Here is a 20,625-nt window from a genome sequence, read left to right on the forward strand (position 1 = left end):
TAGGAGATTTCATCTGGTTAATAGCTGTTTTCCCAAAGACAGGTGTCATATCCAAAACGGCTACATAACTGAGGCTACTATGGGAAAGACGGATAAAGGTCCAGGCTCCAAGTAGAAGCACGATTGATACCGTCACTAAAATGGCCAGGCTGGATTCTTTTTTTTTCAACAGTCTAGAGGTCTTTCCTTTTTGTTACACTTATTATGCCATGAATTCCTAGGGAATGAGTTCCAGCAGCTCAGGCTCCTTTCCATTGGGTCTGACAAAGTGGGCTTCTCTGGGTGGAGCAGGCTGGCACTTTAGTTGAACTCAGGTACCTCTCTATTCGGCTTCCTCCTTTCTCTGATCATTTTCCTTCACACAGCTCAGAAGCTCTCTTGTTCCTTAGAGTACTTAACATGCTCAGTATGCACATTACTTCTCTTGGCAAGAATCTTGCCCCTAGGGTTTACAATGCCAAGGGCATGCTGGGTAACATTGTAGACTTCCACTTTTGCCATGGTAACACTGGTGGGCATTCCTTTTTAAACAGGGGCCATTCCCTTGGTGTCTGCAATGTCACCTTTCTTGTAAAGGCGCATGTATGTGGCCAAAGGAACAACTCCATGTTTTCTAAAAGGCCTGGAGAACACACATCGGGTGCTACTCTCTCTCCTTTTCATCTTGGGGAAATGACTGGAAGATGGCGGTGCCACCTGAAAGGAAGTCTTTTTCATGTTTGTTTTCACTTGCCTTGAAAGAGGTGGAGAGAGGGAGGAGAGGGGAGGAGAGAAAAGGAGAGATCTTCCATCCTGATTCAGTCCCCAGATGCCCGAAAAAGTACTTGAAGCCATCATCATCTGCTGCCTCTCAGGTTGTATTAGCATGAAGCTGGATCAGAAGCAGAAGTGCCAGGGCTCTACATGGCACTCCAATATGGCACGTGGGCATCCCAAGTGGCAGCTTAACCTGCTGTGCCACAAAGCCTGCACCGAGCTTGGATTCTGAGGAAAGACTGTGAACCCTGCCGTGGGCAGCGCAAACTGCCTCCCCCACCGCTGCGGCTTTTCCTTTCCTGCTGGATGCCAGAAATCAGCATCCTCCTCCATCAACCTTTCCAAGCAGTGCTAGGACCTTGGCCTGAGGAGGTGGTGAGGACACAGACAGGGACACCAGGAGCCACCTACAGATTTATTAAACTTTATTTCCTCTGAGTCTCTGGAAGGTCAGCAGGGATGTAAGGCGAAGTGGCAGTAGCTGCAGGGGCCTGAGCAGAGCTGGTGTTGGGAGCGGCTGGCATGGGCGGGAAGAAGAGAAGATTTAAATATCCGGGGCCGAAAGCCAGTTAATGCGTCTCCTTCATCTGTCTTTGGATTTTGTGTAGCATCTCCTGCATCCGCCGCAGCTGGAATAGGCACACGCATCAAAACAGGGCCTTTTCAGAGAGGCCTGTAGTATCTGGGGAATCGCCCCCAGGCTCTGCTCCCTTGAGCCAGGGCATTGGTAGCCCTGGGGTATATTGAAGACTCTGAGTAGAAACCAGTTGACCAATCTAGGACCCAGATATGCACCAGACAGAGATCTTTGTCCTCCCAAACCGAGAGAGACCGAGCTGTATGATCACCACGGGGCTTCCCAGGCTCTCAGTCCCTACCGCTCGATCCTGCTCTCACCTCCTCATCTTTCTCTCGGATCAGCTTCTCAGTTTCTGGATCTGTCCCTTGTGGAATAGCAGGGATGGGGAAGTCGGTACCACTCTCTCGAGTTAGTTTGCTGAGGGGAAGGGAAAGAGAGGGTTGGGTGAGGCTAGGAGGACCCCAGCACCTGCTCGGATTGAGCCCAGGGTCTGTAGAAGAGCAAGGGAAGGGCTGGGTCTCACCCAAGGCTGCACTTGGGACTCCCCCCTGCCAGCTCTGTCCTGGCTTCTGGTCATACTTGCGATTCCTTTCCTTCACCACCAGGCGAGTCATGCTCTGGATGCACTGTGCCCGGTAGTTCTCATAATGGGTTTCCCGTGTCACATCCTTCAGGTCCTGCATGTGGGTACGCACCAGCATTGTCCTCAGCTTCACAAAGTCGCAGTGCCCTGGGTTTTCCACTGCATAGCAAGGCTAGGGGTCAGCCAGGGGCATGGGTAGGAGAGTGCCACCGAAGGCAAGGAGACATCCTGTTCACAAGCATGGGGCTTTACCTTCCACAATGCCCCAGGGGTAGAGCCGCCCTCGAACTCGTCGCCCTCTGGCCTCTACCACAGTGTTGCTGCCGATGACTGCAAAAGGGATGCTTTCCTGGAAAAATTTAGGGGTGCTTGTCAGCAACCCCCATTCTCACCTGTTTCCACCTGTATCTTCATCTTCTCGGCTTCACTCTAGGAAGCCAGGGTCCTCTCCTAGCCTGATAGCCTGACCATATATAAGAATTCTACTCCCCTCTTCTTCCCAGAAGAAACAAGGAAGGAAAGGGGTGCGCTGGGATGGCCCCACCTTTAGGGCTTGGTCCTGTAATTTGAAGTCTTCATCCTCATCAGAGTCACAGTCTGGAAACTGATAAATCTTGATTCCAAAGCGCTCAATCTCCTCCCGGATCTGGCAAATGGATGAGGGCCCACAGTTCTGGGGACCCCATTCTTTCTAGGAGCCCACCTTCTCCCCTCCCCCAACCAGCTTCCCTCACTTTGCGTTTCTTGCGGTCCACTTCTGGAGGTGTCAGTGTGTCCGCCTTAGCCAAGATAGGCACGATGTTGACCCGCTGATGCAGGGCTTTCATGAATTCAACATCCAATGGCCGGAGCCTGGGGAACAGGAATCTGTGACCACCTGCTAGTGGCAGCCCTGCCCCTGGTGCTCTTGGCCTGTTCCCTTGGCAGCACCCGGTGGTGCCAGGAGCCTCAGGCTCAGACCATACCCGTGGCCGAAGGGTGAGATGAAATACAGGCAGCAGTGCACCCTGTTGTCTTGGATGTTCTTGCGGTTCAGGCCACTCTCATCTCGGAAATACTGCTCAAACTGCTGGTCGATGTATTCTGCCACAGGCTTCCAGCTGGGGCAGGGACAGAGAAGCAGAGACACTGTGGGAGTGGGGGCTTCTTGCGGGGCTCTGGGACTGCAGAGAAGCAGCCCCAGACCTGAGCAGTGTGTTCAAGACATTGTTATTCCCTGGCTTGCTTTCCTACATCTTCAGTGGGGGGATCCCTGGGTGGGACAAAGGTGTGTGTCTCGTGTTCTAAGCACACAGGCAGGATTCAATAAGTACTTGTGTGATGAGAGGAAGAGGGCCCAGATAACCAAACAAAGCAGTAAGAATAGCAAGGTGGCTGCAGGTAAACACCAACTGGAAGCCAGGGAGGCTCCAAGTCAGGTTCACAGTCATGGCCTATGCTCATGTGGTTCCACCCTCTGCTCCACTTCTCCAAACCCACTCCCATCCTTAAGGCCTTAACCAAGAACCGCCTCTTCTGTGAAAGCTCTCTGGGCTACAGCAATGTATACTTCTAGTCACCACTCAGTGAAACAAATATAAATCTTTCCCCCAAGAATCTCCATGTTCAGGTCTCTTCTTCTTATGTTGCCTAGTGTAGCCCTTAATTCCCTGACAGGTGGGCATTGTGCATTACGAGCATCTTCACTCATGGGGCAAATGAAGAAATTAAATCCAGAGCTGCTAAGAGACTTGATATGGACCATGTGGCTAGTAGATTCTCTACCCACCCGAGTCCCTGGCCTTCTGGCTCCAGCTCCATGTTTGTCACTGCAGACTCCCTGACCCAAGTACTCACTTGCCATCTGATTGACGCATGTTAGAGAACTGCTCCCCTTTCCCTCACCTCCACTGCCACTAGACTGTAAGTCTCACAAGGACAGGGATCATTCATGCTTGTTCCGCATCCTTTAAAATGGCCAACGCAGGCTGGACACCTGGTGTTGGCTGACTAGACGAGCAGCTATGGAGGTACACTGTAAAGTGTGAGGTGAGATTATCACTGAACTTGAAATTATTATCATTAGTACAGAAGGTAAGAGGAGGCGAGTAGATTGACTGAAGGAGAGAGTGGTACTTGCTAAGTAGGAATCAGGTACCAGCTGGGACTAGAATTTCAGGGCAAGCCCAGTTTGCTAAGACATACTGACAGAGCAGGAAGCGGGCAGACTATATGGAGCTCACCTTGCTCCCTTGGGAATATTGATGGAGACCACATACTGTGTATGGACCAGTTAGCTGAGCTGAAAGTCATCTGTTGTTATGATAAAACATGTGATGGGGGGCACAGAGCACAAGAGGTCTTAGAAGGATCTGATTAATGTGAGAGGCAGGGGCTGGCACAGTGGCACGGTGGGTTAGTCTGCCACTTGCAATGCCAGCATCCCATGTCAGAGCACTGCTTCAAGTCCCGGCTGCTCTGCTTCTCATCCGGGTTTCTGCTAATGTGCCTGGGAAGGCAGCAGAGGATATCTCAAGTACATGGGGCTCTGCCACCCCTGTGGGAGATCGGATGCAATTCCAGACTCCTGGCTTCAGCCTGGCTCAGACCCTGGCTGTTGCAGCTATTTGGGGAGTGAACCAGCAGATAGAAGATCTCTCTGTCTCTCCCTCTTTCTGTTGTTCTGCCTTTCAAATAAATAAATCTTAAAAAAAAAAAAATGTCTCTTTCTAACTCTGCCTTTCAAATAAATAAAAATAAAAACTGTGTGAGGCAATTATTCAGGGTCAGCTTCAAGGACACATGACCGGAGTAGTCACACAGTGACCTGCAGTCAGATGAGCCCATGCTTAGTTTGATGCTCGGAGAATTTCAACTTGAAATCTGTAATACTTCCTAACAAGGACCCCCACCTTTTTACTTTGCACTGAGTTCCACAAATGATGTTGCTGGTCCCGTAATTATTCTGTTTTCCAATGCTCATGCATTATTCTGGTGATTTTCAGATCAACGGGGTGAGGTGATAAGGATATTTTTCAGTTGAAGAAACAGATTGTGCAGTTTCTAAATGCATTCAAGATGTCAGTTCCCATCTAGGGCTCTGAGCACCACCTGCCTAGCTTCTTCATCGAAGCGCCAGCTTTTCTCCTATCTCTTAGCCACTCCCCCCCTCACCTACTCACTTAGGTCTGATCACCTGCCCATTACCTAGGCTTCCCTCCAGCCAGGGGTGATGAGGTGTGTGGCAAAGCCACCTCTTCTTCCAGCAGAGAGCCTGCAGGGTGCCTGAAACTTAAACAAAGTTCTACCTATTTTTTCCCTTTGCCTCTTCCTTCTTCTCTTCTGCACCTCTCCCCTCCATGTACCCCTGTTCTTCCAACAAGACCTACCTGTAAGGAAGGACGGCGATGTTTACTGAGCACCTACTACACGGCAGGCACCATGCTACGTATTTTTGCATTTGCTCTTTGCGTCCCTACCCCCACTATGAAATTACAGATCAGCACTAGGAGGAACACTAGAGATGTGATTCCAGGCCTTTCCCTCTCACTTTACGGAGGAGAAGTTGGCTGTCCAGTAAGAGGGAGTGACATGTTCAAAGTCACAAATCTCTTTCTCCTGACAAGGGCTCCTGTGTGTATGTGTGGACTAGGCTGGGGCAGCTGGGGTTTGGGCTTGTTGAGACATACCACTCTGTGTTGTTGACTGCGTCCCCAAAACCTGGCGTGTCCACGATGGTGAGCCGCAGCCTCACACCCTTCTCTTCTATGTCCACTGCGTGCTTAGTAATCTCCACGGTTTGCATGATCCGCTCTGGAGAAGGGGGAAACTGAGGCCAGGGCAAGGACAGGGACCTACCCAGTCAGAACAAACTGCCCTACCCCAGCCAGCTTCATGCTGCCTGCCTTCCCACTCCCAAGCTGCCTGGGGCCTGTTCTCTGGGAACCAGCAAGGAGTACATTTCCCAACACAGGAAATGCCGGTGGCTGTTGGCTCTGGCCCCAGCCTCTTCTCTGCTCCCATTTTTTTTTCTTAAATTCCTGGAATCCTCTTGGGGGTCAGAGACTCATTCAGAGAGCAGGATTCTGGTCCCTCCTCTAATTCTGCACCCAAATCTTTAGGGACGTGGCTGGTGGGCTGCCAGGCCAGAGAGGCCTCTGGAGAGGTGCCATCAATCTCTCCAGGAAGCCGTGGTCTCCTGCACGTCAGGGAGGGCCCCAGCCCCCAGACTCTGGGGTAAGTTTAATTCCTGAGACAGGTCTAGCTGCCTTTCTTCATGCTCTTCTCCTTACCTTCGGCACTGAGGAGTTTCCGGTCCTGGTACAGATCAGTGAGGAAGAGGCTGTTGACCAGAGTGGATTTCCCCAGGCCAGACTCTCCTGACAGGAGAAAGGACAGAGGCACCGGTTCAGAAGGTAAGAGTTATAGTGGAGTGGCAGCTCTACTGGACCTCGGCATGAAGGAAACTGCTCTTATCTGAGTGGGAGTAGACTGACCAAACCATAGAATGTTGGAGCTGGAAGGCAGGACACAGATCGGCTTGTCCAGCCTTCTCATCTGAATGAGAAAGGACAAGAGGTTGCCCAAGGTCACACAGAAAGCGGCAGATACTAGAAACTGTTGGTCAAATACCCCGTGCACCACTTCACCCTTCTACCTGACACACATGTACTCTTGGCCAGGAGGGGCTCCCGGCTGCTTTGGAAAAAGGCACAGCCATTTGCTGCTTGCTCCTTCCCTACCCACACCCCTATCCCACACATACCCCTCATCTCCACCTAAAACCACCCCTGCCCAGCCCGGCCCTGCTTCTTTTCTACCTGCCACCATGAGGGTGAAGTCAAAGCCTTTCTTCACAGACTTTCGGTGGACTTGGTTGGGCAGCGTCGCAAAGCCAACATACTCCTTGTCATCCTAGCAGGCGGGAAGGCAGAACGCATCAGGGCAGGAGGCAGGGGGATCCCAGCCCCCAGTCTTCTCTCTCCCTTCCAGGGCTTTGCCCTTTCCCTAAAGCTGCAGTGCCAAACTCCTCTGAGTTCCCATCTGAGGTCATCAGCGGGCCTTTCATCCCTGCTGATACTGTCCATTTCCAGGGCTCTTAGAGGCAGGTACCACAAAGCTGGCACTGATGCAAGACAGAGAGAGGCTACAAATACACATGCACGCGCGCGTGCACACACACACACACACACACCCTGAAGCTCTCCCTGCACCAGCCAGCCCACTGGAAGGCAAAGGCAGGAGTGGAGGCTCTACCTCAGAAGAATCATAGGGATCGAGCTTGCCCCAAGGGCTACGGGGCCGGGTGGAGGGGCTGAGAGGGGCTGGGGCACAGAAGTACTGCTGGCTGTCAGAGGCCTGGGGCCACGACGGGGGTCTCAACTCCAGGTCATCATCATAGATCTCCGGGGTCTGGGGCCTTGGCTCCGGGATCTGGGGCCTGGACACCCAGGTCTTGGCCTCCGATGGGTGGCAGCTCTCGTTCCCTGGGAAATCCTTCACGAACTTGCTCAGTTCTGCATCATCCGTGGTGTCCTCCAGGAAACGCTTGATCTGGGGGTGGGGGGTGAAGGGTGGGGATGGGGGGGGTTGAAGTAGGTGGGAGGTTGGCAGGAAGGGAGCCGGAAGGGAAGATGGAGGAAGAATGTGGATGACAGGAGAAGGTGAGGAGAGAGGGGAAAGCGCTTGTGGTTAGAAGAGAAAGGAACTGCAGCCAAGCCGAGGAGTGCTCGGTGTGCCTCCCTCCTGCTCACAAAGCCTCCCCAGTCCAGGGTTCCAGGAAGGGCCCCAGGGTCCTGGAGGAGTCCTGAGTGGTCCCCAAAGCCCTAGCAATTGCGTGGCAACCAAGGAGCTCCAATTCTGGCGTTCCCTCTCAACAGGGTGTTTTGAGGCTGCCCTGCCTTGGGGGTCAGTGCAAGCCAGGGGCCGGGGCCAGCCCCAAAGGTCAGGAAGTCATACTGAGTAGGAAGGCAGCAGACAGCAGCAGAACACCTGAGAGGAGAGTGTGGCTCAGGACTCAAAGGAGAGTCTGAGTCAGAATGGAGCAAGGATACGAGGGAAATAAGGAGGGGGAAGGGCGTTGCAGGCCCCTCCCCGACCCCTCCACCCCCATAAGTCAAGAGCCGGCAGGGGGATCTGCGCCTCCTGTCACACTGCTGGTGAGTGAGCTCAGAACTCAGGTACAGATTCTTCTCTGGGTGCTCACTCCCCTGAGCTCGGTACCGCTGACCCTACCCCTTGCTCCAGACACTAGCCATTCCAGAAGCTGCCCCTGGAACTTGCCAATGAGTGCTGAGTGTGGGTGGAGAGGACGTGGGAGGGGCCAGGTGAGGGAAGATGGGATGTGTCAGGAAGAGCGCGGGGAGGGCTGAAAGATGGCTGGAACTCCAGGGCTGCCGCTCATGGTCCCCAGTGGTAGGGACATACAGGGGAAGCACCCCTCAGTTGCCCCCTTGTCCCCTCTTCCCAGAGCCAGAGGTGCAGGAGGGGGTGTGGCCCAAACTGTGAACCAGTTTGGTTGGTTCAGGGGCTGGTTCCTCTGTTGAAGCCTGTTCTACCCCATCCCCAGCTTAGAAGAGGGGCACTTTCCTCCCACTCTTACCCTCAGCTCTAGACCCTAAAGCCTCTTCTCTCCTTTGGGGGTCAGCCTCCTTTGTGGGGTGCCTGGCAGTGCTGGGCTCAGCTCTGCCTCACAATACCCACGTGCCACCCCCAGACAATGCACAAGGGCCGGATGCGGAGGCTGACTCACCCACTGGGGACTGGCCAAGCCAGGGGGGGCTATCCCAGACCACTGTGGAGTCCCAGCCAGGATGGGGGAGATAAGATGGCCATAGTCTTCCTGCATATCCCTATTTTACAAAGGGAAGAATTGAGCAAGACAGACATGCACATTTCTTGTTTTATGACAGAGACAGATCAAGAAAAGGAGGCTAGAGGAAAAGTCCTCTAAGATACTTCCAGACTTTCACCTCCTAAGTCCCCACACCTGCTTATAGCCACAGTCTCCAGGGCTTGCCTGGACAGACAGGAAGAAATGAGGCCAAGCCCTTTAGCCTGAAAGTGGAACCATCACAGGGGAAAGGATGCATTTCAGTGACCAGAAGAGGCAGTCCTGGGTCAAGCCTGACTTCACAGTCTTTTCTTGCCCATAGTATTTCTGATGGGGTGACCATACACCCTGGTTTATGCTTACTGTCCTAACACAATGATTAAGTGTGCTCCCTATCACTCTCAAAAGTGTCCCAGTTTGGATGATCAATTATAGATATGGAGGGGACAGGGTGAGGGAGCAGCAGGTCTTGTTGTCTGGCAGCTAAGTCTGGGGAATTCCAGGAAACCCTGCCTCTTTGCACAACCTCACAGTGACCCTGCAGTTGGTCTGGGGGCCAGGCTAAGGGTGGGTGAGAGAGGGCTGTGTCCTACCTGGTTGCCCCAGAGGTTCTGAGTGGAGGGGCAACAGGGGAGGGTAAAGGGAAGACATTGAGGGACACACGGAGCCCCCACAATCTAACAGTGGCACCACAAGAAACCCAACACCAGCCTCCTCTCGGGCAGCCTGGCTGCTCATCAGCCTGGAAGGGGCCACAAGAACTCAGGACAAGGAGCCAGACCCCAGGGCCCTCACCTCCTGTCTGTCCATCCTGCCCTCCAGCTCTGTGACCAAATCATTTCCTGACTTTGAGCCCCAATCCTAGCCCAGCAGACAAGTCCACCCATCTCCCACAGCAGCACCTTACCCGGGCTTCAGTCCCGTCCTCAGGGACAGAATTCTTTTGCCTTCCCAGGGAACGGTCCATGCCCCACTCTTTGGACTCCCTGTCAGTAAGCTTTGGGTCTAATTTTATCTCCCAGGCAAAGCTCTTCACACAGACACAGCCTTGTCTTGATGCTCTTGTTGTCATCTAGCTTCCTGGCTTGCGCCTTTCCCTTTCTCTTTGACCCCCCTCTGTTTCTGGCAGGGGCCAAAAAAGCCTGTGGAATGTCCTTCCCACCCCCCCCTCCCTTGGCTCCCACCCTCCAAGGACAAGCTCAGCTGCAGCAGATCACTCAGTTCCTCTGCAGTCCCCTCCTCCTCTGATTGGCTGCCCCACGAGGCCTGCCCGCTGCCTACCCTGGTGGGCACAGCACCAACCTCAGCCTGCAGCACAAGCCCTTGATCCACTGGGCCACTCTTTTTAACCCCTGAGGACACGGAGGCATGCTGGAGGTCTGTGAGCTGTCCCCAAGGTGACCTGGTCCATCATCAGTTCCTAGAGGCATCCACCCAGAAGACTCATTCCTCAAGGACTCCCACCCCACAATCTCCCAATTTTACCTTAACTTTAAGCAGCACTAAAGTAGGATGTATGTTTTATAAAGTAGGATGTTTCTTTTATACATAGCCCTGTGTATAGCTTCTCATGGGACTTCTCAAGTGTCCCTTGGTTTTCTCCCAGCAGAGACCCTGTCTTCAGAAAACTGCTTCTAGACTTCCCTACAGGGAACTCCTGCCACTAAGGGGGTTTGCTCCAGGGACTCCTTCAGGCCTGGGATGCCTGTCCTCTGACTCATGGGAGCCTGTATCAATTCCATCATCCCTCAGAGTCAACAGGGAGCTGCTAGCACTTGATCTCCCAGGGGCAAGGCTTGAAGCCAAAGAGAAGCTCGCATCCCTGAGATTTCAAAGCTGCCATTTAGGTGGGAAACAAATTGAGGGGCTAGGCTGGGAGTGCGCAGATGGTGCACTTGACTAGGAGTCAGGCCAAATGCTTCCGGTTGTGCTGGAAATACCCTGTGTGAGTCTGCACAGTGCCTTAATTTCAGGGCCTTAATGGCTCTTCCTTGCCTCCCAGGGAGGCTGGGCTTTGAACTTGCAGAGAAGGTAGATCTCAAGTCACAGGATGTCATTAGTGTTGGCCTATTATTGTTTTCACATGCAAATTTAAACTCCCTGGGGGCTCCTGGGCTGTAGATTTCCTAAGCCACTGGACACCGACCTCCGTTAACAAGGAGACCCTCAGAGAGGAATCTGGCCTGACTGGAAGGGTCTAGGAACTTGGCTGCCTTCAGGGCAGGGACCTAAGGCTGGGGACTTTGGTGATGGCGATGTATCTTTAATTAGAAAGCATGGGTGGCCTCAGCCAAGCTGAAAGCACCAAGACCTCAGCTGAACCAAACTTAGTGTGTGGCAGAAAAGCCTCTCTGGCCCCTGCGAGGCTTGGCACTTGGGATAGTCAGTGCTTCCCCAGGCTTCCATCCCTAGAACAATCAGCCTGTCCATCCCCCATTTGGGGAGCAAGGATACAGACGGGCACCCCTGGGCCTCTCCCAGAAACCCCCTCTTAGGTCACAGGGTCACCAAGACTTCCTGGCCAAGAACTTGGGCCTTTGCCTGGACACAGCTTGAGAGACAAGAACCCAAAAGGTTGTTTTTTCCAGACCTGGAAGCTTCTGACTCCACCAGGCCCAGGGAGTTCCCTTCTGGAGGCTGCTAGAAGCCAACATCCTGCCCCCCACAGGCTGGCAACGGATCCCCTGCCGCTGAAAGCAGCTTGTGTCTTCCACTGCAGAAGGCAAAGGCTGGGGGCTTCCAGACTGGGTGGAGGATGACATGTGCCCGGAGACCCTGACACTCACACACTGCCTGTGGCAACAACGGCAGGAGAGGAGCTGGCGCCCTCACAGGCAATCATCAGAACTTCCTACCTGAGCCTCCAGGGAGATTGGCTAGGGCTACTGTTTCTCTTCCCACTATAGGCAGGTGGCAGGAATGAGCACCCCCAGCCCCCACCACTGCAGAGTGAAAGGTTGTGTGTGTGTGGGGCGGGGGTGCGCAGATGCAGCAGGAGGAAGCTTCCCTCACGGTTCCTGTCTGGGAGCAGAGGGACAGAGGGATATGGCTGAACCCACCGGGCAGGATGGTGAGCTGGCTTTCTTCTCTTCCAGGTCCTTCTGGGAAAAGCCCAGGGGCTGCCCCTTGTGATGGGGGAAGGAAGGACCAAGGGTCTCACCCCTTCCGGGCATGGTCTATGGGCGTCCTTTGCGTTTTCCACAGGACGCTGGTGTTGGCCCCTTTGCTCAGGGCAGTGGGTGAGGAGGTTAACAGCTGACCTGGCAAGGACGGGGACCCTCACCTCCGCTAGTCGCTGACGCGCCCTCCCAGCCCCACATGCGCGTCTCGGTCAGCGGGCACCTCCCTCAGCACGGACCCACCCCTTCGCCCAAGACCGCGGGCGGCATCCCGGGGGTCGGGGCCCACTCTGCCGCTGCTCGGATCAGAGGACAAACTTGAGAGCGGCGACGCAGCTTCTCCGGCCAGCGCTGGAGACAGCGCCTCCTGCCCCGCACAGCCGGGGCTGCGGCGCTGTGGGTCCCCTGGAATCGTCCGGGAGCAACGGGCCCTCCGTGCCCCGGCCCTGCCCCGCGCCCGCCCGCCTTACCATGGCTGCAGCCCGGGCCGGGCCGGCTCCGCCTGGACAGCGCCCGAGCGACTTGCGGCGGGAGCTGCGCGCCGACCTCGCCGCACCGCCAGCCCCCACCCGCCTCCCCGAGTGCGGACCGCTGGGGGGCGGGGCCCAGCGGCAGGGGCGGGGCGAGTCGGTCACGGGGCGGGGGCCTGCACCTCTGCTGTGCTGGGTGCCGGCGCGAGGGTGGCGCCAGACTGGGGGACCCCCGCCTTGAAGCCCGCGGCCCCCGAAGGCGCAGAGGATGGAGAGTTGCTCAGGACAAGGTCAGAGCCTCGGGTCCTCGTCCCTCTGCTGCGCTGGACACTTGGCTCTTCCTTTTCCTACCCCTGACAGTGGCCTGTTTGGGCAGCGCAGCATCCTGGGGGGGCTTGAGCAGGTCCCCAAAGAATGGCACCCCGTCATCCTTTCCAAGGGGAGGGGGAGTTGCCACACAAGTTGGGGAGAAAACAGTTACCCCGACGATTCAGCAGGGTTTTCAGAAAGTGAAGCTGACTGATGTCCAAACGACTGATTTCCCATACCCCCACCAGACTACCTAAAAGAGTGTCACATTGTCCACCCCCATTCAAGCTGTGAAGACACAGGTTAGCAGCAGGTTCCCTTCGTGCGGTGCCCCAAATCAAAGATTAAAGAGGATCTGCTGCACAAATTATCTAGGAATCATCTGCAGGAAGGGTTGGAGAGGCCGAGTGGCTTTAATAAGGTGGCAAAGCCTTGCCTGGGGCTGAGGAAAGTGGGGCCTTGGGAGAGACCAGCCCATGCACGACCCATGCCCAACTGGGCCACTCTTCCTCTGCCAAGCAGGTGAGAGGCTGTGAGACAGACGCCCAGCAGCTTTGCAGGCATTAGAGGCTCAGAAGGGTCAGGGTAGCAGCTAGGGCAAGATAGATGCCTGGGGGATGGGCAGTTGGTAAGGGATTTCCTGAGCTAAGTAGGGTGGGAGCTGGTCAGGCTCCTGAGGAAGTTTCCAGAAGCATGCCCCTGCCTGACCCCCAAGACCTACCCCCAGGGCAGGTCCACAGACATGGTCCTTTCTGTATGTAGAAGGCCAGAGGCCTTCCTACCCTATTGGAGGGCAATGTGTGAACCAGTGGCCATGGCTGGAACTGGAAGGTACTCAGCTGTGGGAGGGAAGAGCACCTGGAGACAGCAGGTGAAATTAGGCAGGGCTGCTGTTGGAGAAACAAGTGCAAATGTGGCACTGGAATGGAGGATTGGCGGGACGTTGCTGCTTAAAGACATCGGAGTGTTCAGGAGCCAGCAGCAGAGGAGAAACCTTTCAAGTTTGGTGACTTTGGGCAACTCCCTGAACCTGTCAGGGCCTCAGTTTCCAGCCCTGAAAACAAGGGGACTATTTTAGATAATGTTGAAGGTTCCTTGCAGCTCTGACATTCTAAAAGTAGATGCAGTGGGGGGGGGGGTATGCTTGGTGCTGCTCTAGGCTTTGGAAGAAGTTCACAAAGCAAGGCAGAAACAGGAGGTGATGAAGAAATGCTGGCCCCACAAGAGACTCAGGAGAAGGCCTAGGAAGTGAGGGAAGTGGGAGGAGGCACAGGACAGGATCCAGTATTGTGGCTCTAAGGAGAGGGAACCTCTGGAGGTAGAGAGGAAAAAGCCTGGGGCAGACCAGGAGATCTGAAGCTGTATTCAAGAACACAAAGACATAAAGACATAAAGAAAGGAACCAATGGCTGTTGGAAGTCTACAGAAGCAGCAGCTGCAGATGCCATCAGACCCTAATGCTAAGCTTGGGCCACACAATGCCCCAATGTTCAAAGCCGCGGGCTGCAAATACTCATGCATGCAGTTAGGAGAATACTTCTTGGGTTCTTCCAGTTAGCAGCTGTGTGGACTAAGGGTAGGCATAAAGCCTAGTCAAAGAAGGCAGGCCTCATCACAAAGCCCTGTTTTCCTCAACCAGAACCACCCTCCCCCACCCAGCCCCAGCTGTGTTCCAAGCGTGGACACAGAAACATCTCAAAATGCAGCTCAGCCAGCTCAGCCGCAGCTGTGGCTGGAATCCCAGCTCTTCTCGGACACTTGCTGCACAAGGTCCAGAGTGCCCTGCGTGGTGCCAGCTTGCCTTGAGGAAGTGAGCCTCCAAGAGAAGCCCGAGACCATGGCACTTAGTTCCATGAATGTTGGAGGTCTTGATGGTCACAGTCCTTTTCTAATTACTGCCCAACCTGAGGCATGCTGGATAAAGGAAACGCTGAAGACAGAGGCTGGCATTGTGGCACAGTGGGTTAAGCCGATGCTTGCGACATTAGCATCCCATATCACAGTGCAGGTTTCAGTCCTGGCTGCTCTGCTTCTGATCTGGTTCCCTGCTAATGCACTTGGGAAAATGACAGATGATGGCCCAAGTCCCTGCACCCAGGTAGAAAACCAAGATGGAATTCCTGGCTCCTGGCTTTGGCCTGGCCCAGCCCCACTCGTTGAAGCCATTTGGGGAGTGAAACAGCAGACAGAGGATCGCTATGTTTGTGTCCCTCTCTGTCACTGTGCCTTTCAAATAAATAAATCAATGTTTTTAAAAACAAATCAACAAAAAAAGCTGAATATAAAACTTTGAACTATTGTGTGAGTCCTGCAGAGGGCTCTGAGAAAGCTTGACTGAAGTCCCCGGGCCAGCCTTGGCTATTATCTCACTCTCTAAAAATTCTTTGACCTTCTGGGTCTCTGTTTACCTTCCTGCAGAAGACTGGACACCCTCAACTCCAGCCCTCACATTCTGTGTTGATGGAGGCAGCAGCTGTAGGGTGGGTTCCAGACAACTGAGTGTTTTTCCCCACCTCCAGCCAGCAGCAGGTGGCCTGGCCAACTTTGCTTCAGGATCACTTGGCTCTTGGGGATCTGGCTGTTCCTTGATATTCAACATCACACCAGGCACTCATGTCCTTAAGTACTGTTTTCCAGGTGCACCTAGGGTGGGGTATTCAACCAATTGTCTGGGCAGTGGATACTTAATTTGGTATAGAGGATCACTCCTCTGGAAAGCTCAGATCAGCAACCACAGCTCAAGCCTACCATCCTGAGCTCCCCTGCTTAGGTCAGGCGAACATACTCTGTGTGGAAAATCTCCTGGTCCCTTCCACTGGGTCTTTCCTGCCTACCCATTCATGAAGACCAGGAGATCCTGGCACAGGAACTAAGCAAGGAGGCTGCACTTGGGCCAAGCCAGGTCCTAGGTTCAAAGCCAAGAATAAAGAATGGTAACCACAGGAAATCAGGATTTCCGATCTGCATGACTAGCAAAGGCCATTTTTTTTTTTCATTCAGTACCTAAATTTCCCTTAGGTAGTGCAAGATCTAATTGTACCTCCTCCTTTCTTGCAGAGGCAGGCCAAAGGGCTATCTCTGTGTTGCTTCTTTCAAGGAAACCTCAGCTAGTCTATCCAGCAAGGTCTGTGCAGAGGCAAGAAGCCAAATTACCTTAAGTCCCACTTTCCTGCTACTGCTACTTCATGTCCCGTGATCCTGGGATGGGGGTGAGATATGGGTGGCAAGGCTGGGGAGCACCGTTTTCTGGCTCCTGTTGAATGGCTGTGGAGAGGGGCAGTTCCAGACCTGGCAGGGTGCTAGAGGGCAGCCACGCTGATGGGGAAGAATGTCCTTCCTACACTATCCCTGAGCAGGGAGGGCTACAGCAGCTCGAGGTTGGGAGGGACTTAAATGCCTCTGAATGTGACTACCCGCAGGATGTCTGACTGCTCTTGAGAGCTCCTCTTACCAGCATCTGTTTGAACACTGTCCATGGCCAAAAAGCCACTGACTTTAACAAATCTCCTACAATTACTGGGCAGCTGAGTTCCCAAGCTCTTCATTATACTGTGCCAAAGTCTTCCTCCCCTTGGATTTTATCCTCAAAGTGCCTCCGTGCTAGAAGCTTTGCTGATTCATTTCACTGGACTTTGTCTTTTGATGTCCACACCCTTTCAAGTGACCCATCTGTATACTTTTCTCTCCCAGATTAACCGCAAGCCCCTCAAGGGCAGGGAGTGTATCTTCTATTTTAACTTCTCCTGTAACCTCTGCTCACTTCAACTCAGTGAACATGTGATGTGAGGTCTGCCTGGGTGACCAGGCTCTGCCCCCAGGAATGGCTGATCAATACAGACTGACTAAAAGGGATTCATTGATCAGCTTTCCACTCTCATTTTAGAGCACAGATTAGCCTTGGGGCCTTGGGCTCCACTGACCCATCTCTTGCCCTTCATTCTAACTGCTCACAGGCCCCACCTACCTCCTGCCTCCCAGTTCACATGCAAAGACACAGATGTTCCTCCTACTGGAATTTTCCCTTCACAGTTCTTGATATCTAAAGGTGCTGCTGAAATACTGAGAAGGAAGATATGGCTACAGAAAAAGAAGTCTACACCACATAGTTGAATCCCTAGGCCAGATGCTCCTTAAAGTGCTCTCAGCTTTGATGAATAAGCTCCGAGGCTCAGTTTCTTCATCTGGGAAAGGGGGGAAAAATACCAACAATATAGGTGGCTATAGATTCACTAACACAATTTACATAGTATAATCTAAAATGAATGTAGCTATTACCTCTGCTAATGAGAAAATTAACACCAAATCAGCAAGTACGAATGTGACTATTTCCGGGCCAGTGCTGTGGCATAGTGTGCTAACTCTCCGCCTGTGACGCCGGCATCCCATATGGGCACTGGTTCTAGTCCCAGCTGCTCCTCTTCTGATCCAGCTCTCTGCTGTAGCCTGGGAAAGCAGTAGATAGCCCAAGTGCTTGGGTCCCTGCACCCACATGAGACCTGGAAGAAGCTCCTGGCTTCAGATCTGCTCAGCTTTGGCCATTGTGGCCATTTGGGGAGTGAACCAGCAGATGGAAGACCTTTCTCTCTGTATCTCCCTCTCTCTGTAATTTTACCTCTCAAATAAATAAATAAACTCTTTAAAAAAAAAAAAAGCGACTATTTCAAATACCTTCCCTCCAAGGGATTTAATGCATGCATGTTTTAACGGGTGTAGGCAGCTGGGAGGAGAAAGAATACCAGAGAATGCCTTAGACTAAAGTGTCATTGGAATGACCATGCTGCCACGACCTATGGAGTGAGCTTCTCCAGTTAGATACCAGTTGTTCTCTAGAAAGCAGACTTACCGGCCCAAGTTCCTAAAAACAGCCACTGGGGAGACCCTCGGAGCTAAATGACTTTGCTTGTGGTAGAAATGACTTTGGTTGGCCCAGGTCTCCCAGCCACAATGCCAGAGCCCAAGCTACCTCCCATTCTGCTCCCTTTCTGTCCCCTTCCTCCGGGCCTTCATTCAGAGGCAGCTGTCTCTTGCTGCCTCCATGGCAGCTGGGCCAAAGCAGCTGAGCAGTGGACAGTGAAGGGACATGGCCATTTCTGCCACTAAGGACAGCCTTCCCCTGGCTCAGCAGCTGTCAGGGTGGCTTCTTGATTACAGATTTGCTTCCTCACCCAAATATGCATTCTGCTTCTAAAGTGTGGCTCCCTCATCCACCAAGGCCCCCTGTTTCTCCTCTCATTTGAAAAGTCAGCCATTTTGAACATCACCAAACTACTGTGACAGAAAGATGCAATGTGAGGATATGCCAATTACCCTGATCTGGCCGTTATACACTGTATAACATGTGCTGAGACATCACACTGGATCTCATATACATGAGTCACTTGTGTCAGCTAAACAATTATTTTTAAAATGATGTGATGTTGGAGATGGGTTCCTGTTAGAACCAAGTAGCTTCTAAAGATATGGCGGAAGGTCCAAAATGAATGAGACAGATTCTTTGCTATGTGGGATCATTCCTAGCAGCACAAAAAAACTGAGAGGTTCTGACCTCAGATTTACCATAAGGCCCAGAGGAAGATACCACATTCTCCTGCTCCCATGTTGTAGGCAGATGAGGAACCTGCCTGGTTCCGACAGCTTTCCCTACCTTGTGCTTCCAGGGCTGCTTTCTGAGGCAGACTGTCCCAGGTCACCAACTGTCTGTTTGCCCAGGGCTGAGGAGGGTCTCAGGACATGGGACTTTCAGTTCTAAAGCCAGGAAAGTCCCAGGCAACCTAGCCTGTCCTCAGCTTAGGAAGTCGTGGCCAGGGGCCTTCCATCCTCCTGTGGAATTGGCTGCCCATGGAAGCTGGAGGTGAACAAGGAGTCACGTGATAGAAGATGCCTGCTTCCTAGGAAGCTGTGCTGAGGCTCAAGCTGCTATGAAAAGCCTCCCGAGGTGCCCTGCCCCACTTTCTGCAATTCTCTTTCCTCAACTACAAGCCTCTGCACAAAGCAAGAGGAAATGAGGGGAGTGGAAAAGACCATTTCCAGGGTTCCTTTCAGAAAGCCCGGGGCCCAGGATTCTGTCAGCACCCTGTGAAGGCAGAGACTCTCCAGGTTCCTCAATGGCTTGGGATTTTCCTTTGTAAATGAGTTCCTATGAGCAGAATTCCCTATCCCTGTGGTTCAGAAGCTGATAGAAGGCTGATTGACCTGTCTCTCAGGAGTCAAATGACGTGTTACCCTGAAAACACTTAGGTATCACTGAGATGACTTCTTCTGGTTCATGGCCCATTTTCCAAGGTCAGTTTCTTGCATAATTGACATGATACAGCAGAGAGTAAACCACCTGTCCCCTGACAGCCTTAGAAGTCACATTCAAGGGCAAGTGGGCCAGGTGCCTTGAAGGCACAGAATCTTTGGGGCTAGCATATCCCCTCATCAAGAGCTGTTTTATTTCTAGGAACTCCCCAGGGCTGTGAGAAGGCCGACTTGACTGACCCAGTGGAGCCACTTCAGAATCTTCCTGTTGCACTGCTGCTAATTCTGATAGCAAAGCACCCCCAGCAGGAATGCTTGGCTCTGTCCAGCAAAAGCTCCTCTGGGAAAGACTTCTAGACCCTAACATCCCAATCAAAGGATGAGAAGCATCTGTGCTTGGACCAAAGAGCCTTGAGGAGTTGTTTGGGAAGAGAAGAGAAATGAGGAGAGAAGTTGAGTTGGGGGACACAGAGGGGCTTGTGAGGTACAACAATAAACATGCTGCCTTCCACAGCCAAACACCATGGCTGGGCCACCAGAGACTCCCTACCAAGAACAGAATTTGAAACAGCCTTTATGGCTAACCATTCCCAGAGCAGAGGAGCCAGAGGCCTTGGACACCAGCAACCAGCACTGCAGTCTCCACCCTGGGGCTGTCTTGGGGTCATGCGGCCTAGCAGCCAGGCTGAGGAAAGGCTCCCTCTCCCAGGCTTTGTGGGGAAAGCACCTGGCCCACCTCCATGCACTCTACCTCCAGGGGGCCAGAGAAGACCAGCAGCCCTCTCTTCCCAGCTTCTGGGGAACAGCTCTGCTGCTGAACAGTGCTGGAGAGCTGTGATTATCCAGACAGGATAAGAGCTATTTTGGGAAGGAGCCATCCTGCTGCCAAGGCTTTTGACTTCCTAAACTAAAACAAGATGCACAGAAAAAGGGAGTGAGCATGGGGAACAGGGAGGAACCTGCTCACTCAAAAACCTCAACTCCTCAACAAAGGGAAATATATGCATTCCCAAAGGTATAGATTTGTACTGAGGGGTGAGTAAGAGGCTAGCCATTAGGTCATCTGCGTTGGGCATTGGGAAAGAGGGTATAACCTGACCCCCTACCCATCTCCCCTAAGACCCTCCAAGAGCACCTAATCAGTCTGTTCTGTTTATTTTGACAGTGGAGCACAGACTATTGCACTCTGTTGTCTAAACATTTCCTGTCTGTCTTATCTCCCTAACCAGATGGTAAAGTTTCTCAAAAACCAAACAATGCTTGTTCCCTAAGGTTTCAATGCTTCTCCCTGTAGTGCCTAGCAGAGTTCTAGACATGGGAACAGAAACTGCCTATGCAAGGAAGGGAGGAGGGAGGGAGAAAGGGAGATAATCTCTAAATGTATTTGTTCCCAGCTCCCACTGAGCTCAGGGCCTGGGGCTGAGTAAGAATCCATGCAGAGGGGGTGGCAGCCACATTGCTGGACACCTCCCTTTCAGCTGTTCCATTATCTGAGTCCAGACTACCCCTTGCTCATCTACTCAATTGTTTTCCAAGTGTAGTCAGCTTTTCATCTGGGCTATTCCACGAATGGGACTCATTAAAAGCCATTGCTAGGTTTGGAATAAGAGAGAAAAAGGGCAAGAGAAAGGATGGAAGCAGCAGAACTTTGACCATCTTATCAAACACAGGCCAAGAAGAGCCTAAGGACTTAGGGGGACAACAAATGCACAGTGAAATTAGGACACTCTGCCAAATTTAGGACACGGGGTTGCTGT

The 20,625-nt window shown here is 52.9% G+C and overlaps 1 protein-coding gene across 5 annotated transcripts; it reads right to left on the minus strand.

Annotated features, from left to right (window-relative positions):
• Positions 1–1,166: 1,166 nt before the first annotated feature.
• On the minus strand, positions 1,167–12,604 carry SEPTIN4 (septin 4). Of its 5 annotated transcripts, XM_008271220.4 has the most exons (13): positions 12,320–12,442; positions 8,650–8,749; positions 7,155–7,451; positions 6,719–6,812; positions 6,191–6,277; positions 5,588–5,711; positions 2,885–3,019; positions 2,654–2,771; positions 2,464–2,565; positions 2,172–2,268; positions 1,916–2,078; positions 1,654–1,753; positions 1,167–1,385 (listed from the first exon to the last, which is right to left on the minus strand). In XM_008271220.4, exons 2-13 carry the CDS (start codon positions 8,743–8,745, stop codon positions 1,326–1,328), a joined length of 1,473 nt encoding a protein of 490 aa, XP_008269442.1. In that variant the 5' UTR covers positions 8,746–8,749; positions 12,320–12,442; the 3' UTR covers positions 1,167–1,325. The 5 variants fall into 5 exon arrangements, with proteins under 5 accessions (XP_008269442.1, XP_008269443.1, XP_002719309.2 ...); XM_008271221.4 differs by lacking the exon at positions 8,650–8,749 and having other exon boundaries at positions 12,320–12,604; XM_002719263.5 differs by lacking the exons at positions 8,650–8,749; positions 12,320–12,442 and adding an exon at positions 9,638–9,876.
• Between the last annotated feature and the right edge of the window lie 8,021 nt (positions 12,605–20,625).

The sequence above is a fragment of the Oryctolagus cuniculus genome, chromosome 17 (genome assembly GCF_964237555.1).
Source record: "Oryctolagus cuniculus chromosome 17, mOryCun1.1, whole genome shotgun sequence".
Classification (NCBI taxonomy): Eukaryota; Metazoa; Chordata; class Mammalia; order Lagomorpha; family Leporidae; genus Oryctolagus; species Oryctolagus cuniculus.